General features: G+C 47.9%; 1 protein-coding gene across 4 annotated transcripts in view; it reads right to left on the reverse strand.

Annotated features, from left to right (window-relative positions):
- NRBP1 (nuclear receptor binding protein 1) overlaps positions 1–14,957 on the reverse strand; it is a 49,971-nt gene that overhangs the window by 7,811 nt on the left and 27,203 nt on the right. For 2 of the 4 annotated variants that reach the window (XM_040347994.1, XM_040347995.1), the window contains exons 8-11: positions 10,763–10,786; positions 2,030–2,113; positions 1,556–1,614; positions 317–415 (exon numbers count right to left, since the gene is read on the reverse strand). In XM_040347994.1, coding sequence (XP_040203928.1) covers positions 317–415; positions 1,556–1,614; positions 2,030–2,113; positions 10,763–10,786 — 266 coding nt within the window. The remainder of the gene's footprint in view (positions 1–316; positions 416–1,555; positions 1,615–2,029; positions 2,114–10,762; positions 10,787–14,957) is intronic. The other 2 variants (XM_040347996.1, XM_040347997.1) reach the window with 1 other exon arrangement.

The following is a 14,957-nucleotide window of genomic DNA, read 5'->3' on the forward strand; positions in this document are numbered from 1 at the left end:
CTGGATTTTATATTTATTTTAGATTATGGAGAATGTAACAGGAAGAGCTGGAACACACCAAAGGTAAACATTACCACCCACAAAAGGGCAGGGACAGTCAAAAGGTATGGTTGGGGAGGACCCAAAATATGTAAGAAACCAGACAGACAGTTAATAAAATTGGACTGGGAGGGTAACCTTAGCATGGTTCCATCTGACAGGGGGTCCCCTAGATTGCCCAATTATCCATTCTGCAGCCTTGCAGGCTCCCCACTATATGACCCCCCTGGACCTTGCTGAATGGTATTAACTCTCCCCCCCCCCCCCAGGCACTCACCCTCTGCAGCGGATCCTCCAGAAACTGGATGGCGTTATTTATGGCTTCCTGAGGGACATATGACGATTCTCCATTTCCTTGGATCTCCAGCACAGCCATCTGTAGAAACACACAGTGTCAAGATTAAAGCATCCAAGGGATGTCAGAAAGAACCCCCAGGTACCCGCAATGTAGACAGGCATAGGTCATGCCATGGCGGAGTTCCCCTGCAGCCTATTTCTTACTGCATTGCATCTACCTAAAAGGAAAGCAATGGAGATATGTGAGCTGCCACTGCCATTCACTACTGGTCGGGACACTGAGCTGGAGCTCTCCCATCCCAGGTCACTAGGGATTGAAAGGTCGGGAGGATATCCCGCACCCGTGTGGTCAATTTAGGTTCCTAATTTGGCAGCACCATCAATGCCAGGCAGAAGATGGCCAAGGTAGAGGACCGCACACTGAGACAGACACAGGGGAGGGAAGGCTGCTCTATGGCGATCAGGAACATATTCTTACTATGATCCGCCATTCTGTTTCATTTGGGCAATCATTGGCCAAGATTCATTTTATAGAATGACGTCAATTATTTTTAAAGTGTATTTTAAAGTGTATTTTGTGCGTGTACTCGAGAGAGGAGCCGGACTGCAGGAATTGGGAGTAGGCAGGCCTCCCCCAGAGGCAATCTGCCACCTTTCTCCATGCCCCGGGTGGCAATGGCGAGGGGGTCCTCACACACAGCCCGTCCTACCTGCTCCGCTTTGAAGCCCAACGGGGCAGAGGGACTCCCTATAAGGGAGTGAGAGGATCTAGCCCGCTCAACCACCCCCGTTAGTCCTTTGCCTCTCTTTTTAGAAACCGCGTGGTCAAAGTGCGTGCATGTTAACCCAATTGAGTGCGTGTGTAAGTGTGGTGGTTTTTGTGGGAGGGGGGTGGGCGTACTAAGCGCAGGCTTACCTCGCATAGCACACCCACCGGGAGCCGTGCTGAGACCACCAAACTCAATTCACATGTAGCCGAGACCGGGATTCGAACCCCTAGCTGCAGAGGTCAATGGCTTGTCAGCGCAGTGCCAATCGCGTTGAGCCACCGCAGCTCCCTTTTGAGATTTTAAGCGTTTTCTTCACCGCCTGAATATGGACGCAACATGTCAGGGGTGGGAGGCCAGACACACCCTTCCAATGCATTGACTTTTAATTTTTACAAACTGTAGGCCCATGTGAGGACCAAGCTGCGTCTCTTCCGCCTACTACGCCTCACCTCCAGCGCACACATCCCGAAGGAGTAGATGTCCACCGCCGTGGTCACATTGGTCACCTCTAGAAAAGAAATATTAGACATAGTGAGCGCTGCACCCAGATCACACAGCAACAGGCAGTGTACGCATGGCTCAGGGACGTCACTCACTGCCTGCCTGAGAAGAAAACTGAAGGGGAGAAAGAAAGATTGGATGGTAAGAGACAGCACAGACAGTTCTTATTTCACACACTGTCCTAAAACTGGACACGGTGGGAATTAAACATTGAGGATTATGTGCAGTCATATAGGATTAGAAGCGGTGTCATCAGATGTTACATTAAACGTGGCAGACCACGTGTGGTCACACAGCCTTACACAGGGCACACCATGTGTGTGGCCACACGGTATTACCCATGGCAGACCACGTCTGTTCACACAGCATTACCCATGGCAGACCACGTATGGTCACAGCATTACCCGGGTAGACCCTCGTACCTCCATACTCTGGGGCAAAGAAATGTAGATTCTTCTGTTCCTCCCGGCAGGTCTTGACATGGTTGTTGATTGTGTCCGGAGCCACTGGAAAGAGAAGCTGGGTCATTACACGTCCACACCCCAATCTCACCATCACTGGCCTTAATAAAAATGTATAATAATGTATACAACATTCAACATACAGCCAGGGCCTGACCGAGCCTCCACCCCACCAGGAACACGTCTGGATGAAAAGAAGTCCTGCTGTCCGCATACAGGAAACCTCACGAGATGAGTGATAATGGCGCCCTACCTACACAGAAGACCCTAAAGGTAGTGCAATAATTGGCAGAGTTTTACAGAACGGGCTGCTGCGATGCCATGACTTGCCAGAGGGGGCACAGTGCAGGATTTCTTCAATAGAGGAAAACCACCCAAGATGCAAACCACGTGTCCAACAGGTAACAGTATTAGGCCCCTTTCAGACGGACGGCAGTTTTGCCGCAATTAAAAGCATGTACATTTTCAGTGAAATTCAAGGCTCTGGGCACTGCGATTAGCTGCATTTGTACATTGCGGTTACATGCGGCCGCGTTTAGCTGCGGTAGTCATTTCCATAGCAACCTTTTTTATTATTATGATGTGCTTCCTGTTCTTTTTTTTCTCACGCTGCTATCTGCAGTTGACACAAAAGACTGCGATTACCTGCGGTTAAGTGCATATAGCTGCGCTAAATCGCACCTGGACGCATTCAATTCTATTTTTCTCTTCCGTTCATAGACGGACACAGCCTTCATTGACATTAGGGTTATGCTTCTTCCTACCAGGAGAACTCTCCTGGTAGGAAGAAGCATAACCCTAATGTCAATGAAGGCTGTGTCCGTCTATGAACTCAGAGAAATGGATTTTACGGTGAGTACAAAAATCCTATTTTTCTATTTGCACCAAACCGCATGCAACGAAATCGCAGTTAAACGCTGTGTGTGAATGGGGCCATAGGAAAGCATTGTGCGCTTTTATCTGCGGTAGAAAACTAGAAAATCCGCAGCTAAAAGCCCCATTCTATCCGCGTGAAAGGGGCCTTAGACCGCACAAGGCTCGATGCTGACCAGCGTTCCATCCATAGCACAGATCTAATGCTGAAGGGCCTATGCCCCATTCTGGCCAGCATCTTCTACATCACATGGATCCATTTCTAAAGGGGGCCAAGGACATGGTCTTCTCCAATAAAAAATGTACCCAGTTCTAGGCTCAATCCTGCCCAGCATCCTCATATTACACTGATCTAATGAGGGGCCAGAGGAAGGAATCCAAGGACATGGTCTTCTCCAATACCAAATTGACCCTGTTCTATGATCCATTCTGGCATCTTCTACATCACACCAATCTAATGCTAAGGGGCCAAGAGGAAAGGGGGCCAGGGACACAGACTTCTCAAACACCCTGTTCTATGCTCCATCCTGACCAGTGTCCTATATATCGCACAGATCTGATTCTGAGGGGGAAGGGGACATGGTCTTTTCTCATACCATATTACCCTGTTCTATGCACCAACCTGTCCAGCATTCTCTATATTGAGGGCCTCTAAACTGCAGCCCACGGGGTGATAGTGGCCCTTTACTTGCCTTTATCTGGCCCTTGGGGCACTATTCCTCTTACTGGCACCAAAGATGAGGCACTATTCCTCCCACCGACACCAATGATAGGGCACTATTCCTTCCACCGACACCAATGATAGGGCACTATTCCTTCCACCGACACCAATGATAGGACACTCTTCCTTCCACCGACACCAATGATAGGGCACTATTCCTTCCACCGACACCAATGATAGGGCTCTATTCCTTCCACCGACACCAATGATAGGGCTCTATTCCTTCCACCGACACCAATGATAGGGCTCTATTCCTTCCACCGACACCAATGATAGGGCACTATTCCTTCCACCGACACCAATGATAGGGCTCTATTCCTTCCACCGACACCAATGATAGGGCTCTATTCCTTCCACCGACACCAATGATAGGGCTCTATTCCTTCCACCGACACCAATGATAGGGCTCTATTCCTTCCACCGACACCAATGATAGGGCACTATTCCTTCCACCGACACCAATGATAGGGCACTATTCCTTCCACCGACACCAATGATAGGGCTCTATTCCTTCCACCGACACCAATGATAGGGCTCTATTCCTTCCACCGACACCAATGATAGGGCACTATTCCTTCCACCGACACCAATGATAGGGCTCTATTCCTTCCACCGACACCAATGATAGGGCACTATTCCTTCCACCGACACCAATGATAGGGCTCTATTCCTTCCACCGACACCAATGATAGGGCACTATTCCTTCCACCGACACCAATGATAGGGCACTATTCCTTCCACCGACACCAATGATAGGGCACTATTCCTTCCACCGACACCAATGATAGGGCTCTATTCCTTCCACCGACACCAATGATAGGGCACTATTCCTTCCACCGACACCAATGATAGGGCTCTATTCCTTCCACCGACACCAATGATAGGGCACTATTCCTCCCATTGACACCAATGATAGGGCACTATTCCTCCCAGCAACGGTCAGCTCGGGCTCGCCTTTCCCAGCAACGGCCAGCTCGGGCTCGCCTTTCCCAGTAACGGCCAGCTCGGGCTCGCCTTTCCCAGTAACGGCCAGCTCGGGCTCGCCTTTCCCAGTAACGGCCAGCTCGGGCTCGCCTTTCCCAGCAACGGTCAGCTCGGGCTCGCCTTTCCCAGCAACGGTCAGCTCGGGCTCGCCTTTCCCAGTAACGGCCAGCTCGGGCTCGCCTTTCCCAGCAACGGTCAGCTCGGGCTCGCCTTTCCCAGCAACGGTCAGCTCGGGCTCGCCTTTCCCAGCAACGGTCAGCTCGGGCTCGCCTTTCCCAGCAACGGTCAGCTCGGGCTCGCCTTTCCCAGCAACGGTCAGCTCGGGCTCGCCTTTCCCAGCAACGGTCAACTCGGGTTTTCATTTCCCAAGAATGGTCAACTTCTGTTCTTTTGCCAATAATGACCAACCTGGGCTCTATTTTGCCAATTAGGATCAACTTCAGCTCTCTTTTACCAATAATGGCCAACTTGAGTTCTCCGTTTTTAAATAATGGCTAACTTGGTTCTCCCCCCCCCCCCCCAATGGTCCAATTGGGTACTCTTTTCCTAATGGTCAAACAGGGTACTCTTCCCAATAATGGTCATTGTCCAGAATCCTAAATTGTCAAAAAGCTTTTAATTTTACTTTTCTTAACAAGTTAGAGAAGTCTGAATGAAGAGAAAACCCATTGGCTTATGAACCTGACATTAAATACACACAATGTAATCCAAGATGGAAACCCTCTTACCAAAAGTACATGTGAAAGCACGATCCCCATACCAAGGCTGCGCTACGTTACCTTTATTGGAACTTACCATATCACTACAATTATATACTGTTACCTTTATTATATCACTTTGCTACAATTATGCATAATAAAGCTTAAAAGAAGGGGAATTTCCTGGATCCTAATGGACAAACAATCTTCTACAAGGCAGATTCTATCCAACACTCGATGCTCAGACCAGCCGCAGACATGAGACGCTACATGGAAGGTCTTCTGTTGGGCGCTACAAGAATGTTAATGTCCACTTTGACCATATGTGCAACTACAGGGCCTATACAATTGGACAGTGAATGGGAAAGCAGAAGATCGATGAGCTCATATATGTCACTCTGCTCTCTCCTTCAATCGTGTCCTTTGATGGCACTAGATTTTAAAGCTTTTTTTTATCCTGAATAGAAAATCTCTGCAAGGGAGGTGAATACTTTTTACAGGCTACGTACAGTAGGTATAGGAAAGAATCCCCCCTCCCCCTGTTGTTGCTTTGCAGCCTGAACTGAAGACAGATACAGTTTTATCTAACTGTATTTACTTAACACCCAAGCTAAAGATATAACACGTCAGGAAAAAGCAAAAAAAAAAAAAACAGAATCACTGAGTTGGAAAAAGGATCACCCCCTCGTTTCAGTATTTTGTTAAACCACCTTTTGCTTTAATTCCAGCCTTTAGTATATGTAGTTTTGTGTCATACTTATAACAGGATTGTTTATTCTGTATGTAATTTCCTTGATTAATAAACACCAAAAATTCCAGCCTTTTGGGATATTTATGGTGTCATTTCCATAAATCCCCACTAGGGGCATAATATGTATTTATTCTCACTTTACTTTATATACCGTATTTATTGGGGTATAGCGTGCACCCCTAAAGTTGCCCGAAATTCCTGTGGAAAAAAGATTTTTTGTACTTAGTTTTGGTGTCTTGCGCGGCGTCCATCGGCGGCCTTGTCGGGTCTGGCGTCCTCCCCGCGCCGAGTTTGAATACTGCGCCGACATATACAGAGCGCAGTACACTCGTGTATGGTCGGGCCAGCTCGGCTACTCTCGCGCTGACGTCCTGTACGTCCAGGACCTCAGCGCGAGAGGAGCCGAGACTGGCCGACTATACACGAGTGTACTGCGCTCTGTATATGTCGGCGCAGGAAAGCGGGTATCGGCATATATTGCGCACCTACGATTTTGCCCTGATTTTCAGGGCAAAAAAGTGCACCGTATACGCCGATAAATACGGTAGTTATAGTAATTCCCCATTAGGAGGTTTATTCACTAGCCCGATGTGTCACGGGTATTATTACACATTTTTGGCCACCTTCATTAAATCAAGTAATTCTAGTTAGTAGTTATTACTTCTTCGTTTATTATTATTGCAATTTGTTCATATTTCAGCAATAATTGTCTAGTCCTCAAAACCCCTGTTTAATTACGGCGGTCGGACTATAGGTTTCCCATATCCAAAATGGAGTTTTTCGCATTTCCGGTTCCTGGTAACCAAAGCGAGGTTTGGATATTTATAGCGGTGAATCACTGCAGAGCCCATTCCCCATTGAGAACGTCAACGTATGACGAAACGCATCTGGGACGACGGCTTGCAGCGACGTCACCGCGTTTGTACGAGGAGGAAGGGCTCCTGTTTATGCCGGCCGGCATCTGCTTTTAAACGTCCTTGTGTAAGTAAGTTTTATCTTTTTAATAAATTGTTTTGTATACGTTAATGCACTATGTTCCTTTTTCATACATGGTATACCGAGGGGCTGCAAGCTATGGTCACTGAGAAGTACTTTCATGCTATACTCTGATATATCCTGCTGTGGACACCATATTCGGCTGCTAGCCTGTCCGGGACTGGAGATTCATCTTGCGCTGTGATACTTACTCCCGTGTTATCCCGCTATGGATTTCGTTGAATGCCGTTAATTAGCTACCTTCTGGTAAGCCCCAGTCCATGTGGTGGTGGTGGTTCACAGTCTGCAAGTGCACCAGGGTGCTGTCTGTTCTCTAATCATTACAGTTATTGGACATTTTTTCTTCACTTACAAATACTTGATTGTGTCTTATTTATGTTGGCGCAGTTTTTTTTATTTTTACTTTTGGGATATATGTCTACCAACATTGCACATCTAGACTTTGCAATATTTGCCCCACTCTTCTTTACAGAACTGCTCAAGTTCAGTTACATTAGATGGTAATCGTTTGTGGACTGCAGGCTTCAAGTCATTCCACAGATTTTCAATGGGGTTTAAGTCTGGGCTCTGATTAGGCCATGCAAGGACATTCACCTTTTTCTCCTTCAACCACTGTGTGGTGATTTCTTTGTGTGCTTTGGGTCATTGTCATGTTGGAAGGTAAACCTTCTTCCCATTGACGTCTGTAACGGAATGGCCCGTGGGACCCAGAGGCTCTTGAAGGATGCGGGGTACTCCTGGTTCAGCTTCACCAATGACTCCTGTGTCTAGGGTCAGCCTATGTCCACTAGGGGCATAGGATGACTGAGAAATTATATCTTGAATTACATGAGATGGGACAATAATGATAATTCACAATGTATTGCAGGATAGCTTGAAATATTACAGGTGGTTAATTCTGAACCCAACAGGTCAATAATAGAGTGATTCATTCAATGTGGGGACACATACTGTTAAGGTGTTAATTAAGTCTGTTTCCTAAGATATTTCATTGTGTGATGCTAATTAACACTGTATTGTGTGAAAGTTCTATTGATGATAATGTGTTGTGAGTTAGCACACTCTAAAAAGGTCAGACGTCTGACTTAGGCCCCTTTCATAATGAGGCGTTTTTCATGCGGTACAGCGCTAAAAATAGCGCTGCTATACCGCATGAAAAATCATGCCCTGAAGGCTTTCACACTGAAGCGGTAGCAGGAACGCTCCAAAAGTCCTGCTAGCCGCATCTTTGGAGCGGTATAGAAGCGGTGTGTTTACCGCTCCTATACCGCGCCTTCCCATTGAAATAGTTGTGAAACCGCGGTAATACCGCGGTATTAACCCTTTTTCGGCCGCTAGCAGGGAATAAAACCTCACCGCTAGCGCCCGAATATCGCGGTAAATACTACGGTATAGCGGCGCTACAAATAGCGCGGCTATACCTCCACGCCTCAATGTGAAAGAGGCCTTATGTTTACTAAAGGAATGTGTATTGTGTAGCAGGTGAGAATAGCTTATCGCGGAGTCAGAATGTCCGTCTAAGATGTGGATTGAGGGGGGACTCGTTAGTACCCATTGTATGATGTTGTGGGTGGAGTGTGTCATTGTCCCTTTGATTACTGCAGCATGCTTTTTGGTTGCCAACTGTATAAAAAGCCTGAGTTTTACCATTAAAAGGTCTATTCGTTTGGAACCAGAGAACAGAGCTATGTGTCTCGTTTTTCTGGGGAATTCTTATGGGTCCTGTCTGCTGGATTGTGGAGTGTCGGAAGCTATCGTGGGTTGGTGGAATGGAATATCGTAACGGCGTTAACCCCTGACCGTTACAACGTCTTTCTGGCAGCAGATTTTTCTCAAACATTTGACAGTATTTTGCCCCATCCATTTTACTTCTATCGTGACAAGTGCTCCAGTACCCGCCGCAAAGAAACACCCCCATAACAGGACAATACCACCTCCATGCTTTACTGTAGGAATGGTGTTATTTGGATGGTGAACTGTATTGGATCCTTTTCCATTTGGCCTCAGAATCTTGAAGGTGTGTTTTGGCAAATCTCACTGGTGATTGCATGTGGCCTTTCTTGAGGAGTGGCTTTTTCCCCCCCGAGACCACTCTGTTGTAAATTCCTTCTACCACTTCAGAGTTTCTGTAGGCCTCTTGGTGGCCTCTCAGAGTCGGTATCCTCCTGGCTCTTTTATCCAGTTTGGAGTGACATCCTGATCCAGGGAGGGTCTGGTTTGTACCAAATACCTTCCACTTCTTCATAAATAGACCTCACTGTGCCTCTAGGCATTGATAAAGCCTTTGACATTTTTTTTTTTTGTATTCATCTCCACAAATTTATCCTGGAGATTCCAGTGACAGTGCCTTGCCACTCATAGTTGATTGTTTGCTTCAGTTGCACTACCAGGGACTTAAATGCTCCAGGAAAGCTCTTTTCATGTTGAGCCAATCAAAATGACCACAATAGAAAGCCATTTGACTTTCTATTGTGGTCATTTTGATTGGCTCAACATGAAAAGAGCTTTCCTGGAGCATTCATTTAAGTCCCTGGTAGTGGAACTGAAGCAAACAATCAACTATGAGTGGCAAAGCACTGTCACTGGAATCTCCAGGATAAATTTGTGGAGATGAATACAAAAAAAGTGTGCGCCATTGAGAAGGCAATTGGCTACACCCGATTGAGTTTACGAGTCATTTTTAGAAGGGGGGGGGGTGGTCCTTTTTCCAACTCAGTGATTCTGTTTTCGTATTTATTTTTTCTAATGTGGTGTTGGATCTTTAACTTGGATGTTATAAGTTGTAAATACAGCAAGATAAAAACAAAAACTGCGTCAGTCTTCATTTTAGGCTGCAAAGCAACAAAACGTGATTTTAAAGGGGGTGATTATTTTCTATACCCACTAAAACAGCTATTCACAGTGCTGGGGGAAACTTTGGGAAGTGTCTGGGAATGTCCCCTCCAATTAATTACCACGACATGGGTCATCCCGGAGGTCACAGAGCAGCTGCAGGCATGTGGTGGTTTTGTGGATCGTCTCATGTCTATGGACAGCCTTGTTGTACTATGGCAGACGGCAGAGAGGCGGAAGAAGGGCGCACGCATATTCCTGCATCATCATGGAGCCACAAGCCGAGCAGAAATATCCGTACCCCAGGCATGCTGGAGGTGCCCTCTGTGCACAGAGCCTAGACCCATCTCTACTTGCCATAATCCCCCATCGAGCAACCAGTAAGCCTGGGTTGAACACAATCACATGATCGTCACATGATCATCACATATCTATCTACCCCCGCCTCAAGCAGAGAGCAGTCAAAAAGCAAGCCGGTCACCCGCCCGCCCGCAGGAGGAAGGGCAGGAATGCAATGAAGATGAGAGGAAAGGAAGCCATCTATAGGGAACATGCATACAGCGTAGGGGGGGGGGGGGGCTCCTACATGCTATGGAGCCAAGTACACCCAACATCTAGCGCACACCCCCGGGGATGGGAGCCCAGATCTGCCAAGCCAGGAGAGAACGTGAGGCAAGCACACCCGTCGACCTTTGAGCTGCAGTCACCCATGTAACAAAGGTCGTCCATGTCCCATAATCCCCTGGGAGGAGACGGCGCACCTTACATGGGTGAGTGCCACAGGCCGAACACAGAAACATGGCAACGACAGGAACACAGAGGCTGAAAATTCATCTCACCATTAGCAAAAATCCTATGAAAGACTGGTGTGGTACAGAGCAGCCGAAGCAGGAAATAAAACGAGACAAATCATGAGTGGATGGAAGGGCTGGGGGTGGGGGTACGTCATCGTTATACAGAGCTGTCACACAGCGACACGCTGCACACACTCACACATGGCTGTCATCGCCAACTCCGACACCCTCAATCAATGCTATCATTCCACCAATCAGCTCAGGAGGACGTGTCTCTGCAAACCACAGGCCCAGAGCGCATTTCTGGACCAACATTATGACATCCCTGATGTGTTCTCACACAAGCTTCACTGGGGTGTCCCTAACTTACCCCCTCACCCCCTACACGCTCCAGCAATACATCCACTCATAACCCCTTCTCCCACTTTACTACCAACAACCCAATTTATGACACCTATACCAAAATCTTCTGGTTCAACCAAAACGGGGGAGACACCCTACCACCATTTTACCCTTCCAACCTGTGATACCCCCATTATATTTTCCTCAGTGTCACATTACCCTCCCATCCCATGACGTCCACACTACCATCCCATGTCGTTCCACCACTACCCCTCATTCCATGTCATCTTCCCACTACCCTCCTATCCCATGTCATCCCACCATACCACCCTCCCATCCAACCACTTCCCTCCCATGATATTCCATCACTACCGCCCCATCCCATGACATCTCTCCACTACCCTCCTATCCCATGTCATCCCACCATACTACCCTCCAATGATATTCCATCTCTCCCCCCCCCCCCCCATCCCATGACCTCTCCCCACTACCCTCCTATCCCATGACATCTCCCCACTACCCCATGTCATCCCACCATACTACCCTCCCACCCCATGTCATCCCACCATACTACCCTCCCATGATATTCCATCACTACCCCCCCCCCCCCCCCCCATCCCATGACCTCTCCCCACTACCCTCCTATCCCATGACATCTCCCCACTACCCTCCTATCCCATGTCATCCTACCATACTACCCTCCCACCCCATGTCATCCCACCATACTACCCTCTCACCCCATGTCACCCCACCATACTACCATTCCATGATATCCCACCATATTACCCTCCCATGAAATTACACCACAACCCTCCTTATCCCATGTCACCCCACCATACTACCCTCCCCTCCCATGACATCCCATCACTAACCTCCCATCCCACCATACTACCCTCCCATAACATCCCACCATTACCCTTTCATCCCTTGTGATCCCACCATATTACCATTCCTTGAGATCCCACCATACTACCCTCCCAACTCCATGACATCCCACCATACTACCATATCCCATGACAATCCACCACTACTTCCCGTCCCATGATGTCCCGATATACTACCCTCCCATCCCTTGTCATCCCACCATACTACTCTCCCACCCCATGCCATCCCACCATACTACTCTCCCACCCCATGCCATCCCACCATACTACCCTCCCATCCCATTGTCATCCCACCATACTACCCTCCCATCCCATTGTCATACTACCCTCCCACCCATTGTCACCCCACCATACTACCCTCCCCATGACATCCCACACCATACTACCCTCCCCATGACATCCCACACCATACTACCCTCCCCATGACATCCAACACCATACTACCCTCCCCATGACATCCCACACCATACTACCCTCCCCATGACATCCCACACCATACTACCCTCCCCATGACATCCCACACCATACTACCCTCCCCATGACATCCCACACCATACTACCCTCCCCATGACATCCCACACCATACTACCCTCCCCATGACATCCCACACCATACTACCCTCCCCATGACATCCCACACCATACTACCCTCCCCATGACATCCCACACCATACTACCCTCCCCATGACATCCCACACCATACTACCCTCCCCATGACATCCCACACCATACTACCCTCCCCATGACATCCCACACCATACTACCCTCCCCATGACATCCCACACCATACTACCCTCCCCATGACATCCCACACCATACTACCCTCCCCATGACATCCCACACCATACTACCCTCCCCATGACATCCCAACACCATACTACCCTCCCATCCCCCCCCCCCATCCCTTGTCATCCCACCATACTACCCTCCCATCCCATCATACTACCCTCTCGTCCCTTGTCATCCCACCATACTACCCTCCCATCCCACCATACCCCAACATACTACCCTCCCATCTCATGTCATGTCATCCCACCATACTACCCTCCTATCCCCATGACATCCCAACATACTACCCTCCCATCTCATGTCATGTCATCCCACCATACTACCCTCCTATCCCCATGACATCCCAACATACTACCCTCCCATTACATCCACCATACTACCCACCCATGACATCCCACCCTCCCATCCCATGTCATCCCACCATACTACCCTCCCATCCTATGTCATCCCACCATATTACCCTCCCATCCCATGTCATGTCATCCTGCCGTACTACCCTTCTACCTCATGTTATTCCACCATACTATGCTCCCATCCCACATCGTCCTGCTATAAATACTCCTCCCCATTCTGTGACACCCCACCCCACCATACTAATCCTCCCATACTACCGTCTCATTTTGCAAAACCCCATCATGCCATCTTTCCATCCCATGGCAACCCACTGCACTACCCTGCCATTTTCCAACACTGTGCCCCACTTCCCTCCCACGCAGTGACAACCAGTTACACTACCTTACCATATGGCAACATCCTGTGAGACTACATTCCCATCCTATGACACCCAACTCTACTACCCTCCCATCTTACACACAACATACTCTCTCCCATAGTATGCTTGAGTCACAAAACAATATCATTCTAGCAGGCTCTATTCTTCAATATTAACCTCACCCAAACACTAAACTGTATCCTCAACTCTCACATATCAATGTTGCACCATATACTATGAGAACATAGACCCCGACTACAGCCTCTGCCCCAGAATCCAACCACAGCCCCTCCCTAAAGACAACAAGATACAGTGGGGAAAATAAGTATTTGATCCCCTGCAGACGAAAATGAAGGGTCTATAATTTTTATCATAGGTGTATTTTAAATGATAGAGACAGAATATTAACCAAAAATCCAGAAAAAAAACCCACACATGATACAAATGTTACAAATGAAGTTGCAGTTCAGGGAGTAAAATAAGTATTTGATCCCCAAGCAAAACAAGACTTGGTAGTCGGAGAATGCCTTGTCGGCAAGACGTTTCTTGTAGTTGGTGATCAGGTCAGGAGGGGTTTTTGTCCCACTCTTCTTTACAGATCTTTTCAAAATAGTTAAGATTTCTTGGCTGTCACTTGGCAACCCGAAATTTCAGCTCCCTCCATAAATGTTCTATAAGATTAAGGTCTGGAGACTGGCTAGGCCACTCCATGACCTTAATGTGCTTCTTCTCCTTTGTTGCCTTGGCGGTATGTTTTTAGGTCATTGTCATGCTGGAAGACCCATCCATGACCCATCTTCAGCTTCCTGGCTGAGGGAAGAAGGTTTTCACCTAAGATTTTACCATACATGGCCCCGTCCATTGGCCCCTCAATGCCTCAAAGTCGGCCTGTACCTTTAGCAGAGAAACAGCCCCAAAGCATCATGTTTCCACCTCCATGTGTGACTGTAAGGATGGTGTTCTTAGGGTCACAGTCAGCATTTTTCTTCCTCCAAACACTGCAAGTCAAGTTAATGCCAAAGAGCTTAATTTTGGGTCTCGTTTGACCACAGAATTTCAATAAATCTTTCTCTGAATCATTTAGATGTTCATTGTCAAACGGACCTGTACATGTGAGGGGACCTTGTGGGCTCTGCAGGATTTCAATCCATGGCAGCGTATTGTGTTACCAATGGTTTGTTCGGTGACTTTGGTCCCAACTGCCTTGAGATCCTTCACAAGCTCCTCCCCGTGAAGTTCTGGGCCGATCCCTCACTTTTCTCATGACCATCCTCACCCCATGAGAGGAAATCCTGCATGGAGCTCCAGAAGTAAGGTGATTGATGGTTAGTTTGTATTATTTTCCATTTGCAAATAATCTCTCTGACAGTTATTTCCTTCTCACCGAGCTTCTTGCTGATGGTCTTGTAGCCCATTCCAGCCTTGTGCAGGTCTACAATCTTGTCCCCGATGTCCTGACAGCTCTTTGGTCTTCCCCATGATGGTGAGGATTGAATGGAAGAAAGAGATTCTGT

This window comes from Rana temporaria, chromosome 4 (assembly GCF_905171775.1).
Source record: "Rana temporaria chromosome 4, aRanTem1.1, whole genome shotgun sequence".
Lineage (NCBI taxonomy): Eukaryota > Metazoa > Chordata > Amphibia > Anura > Ranidae > Rana > Rana temporaria.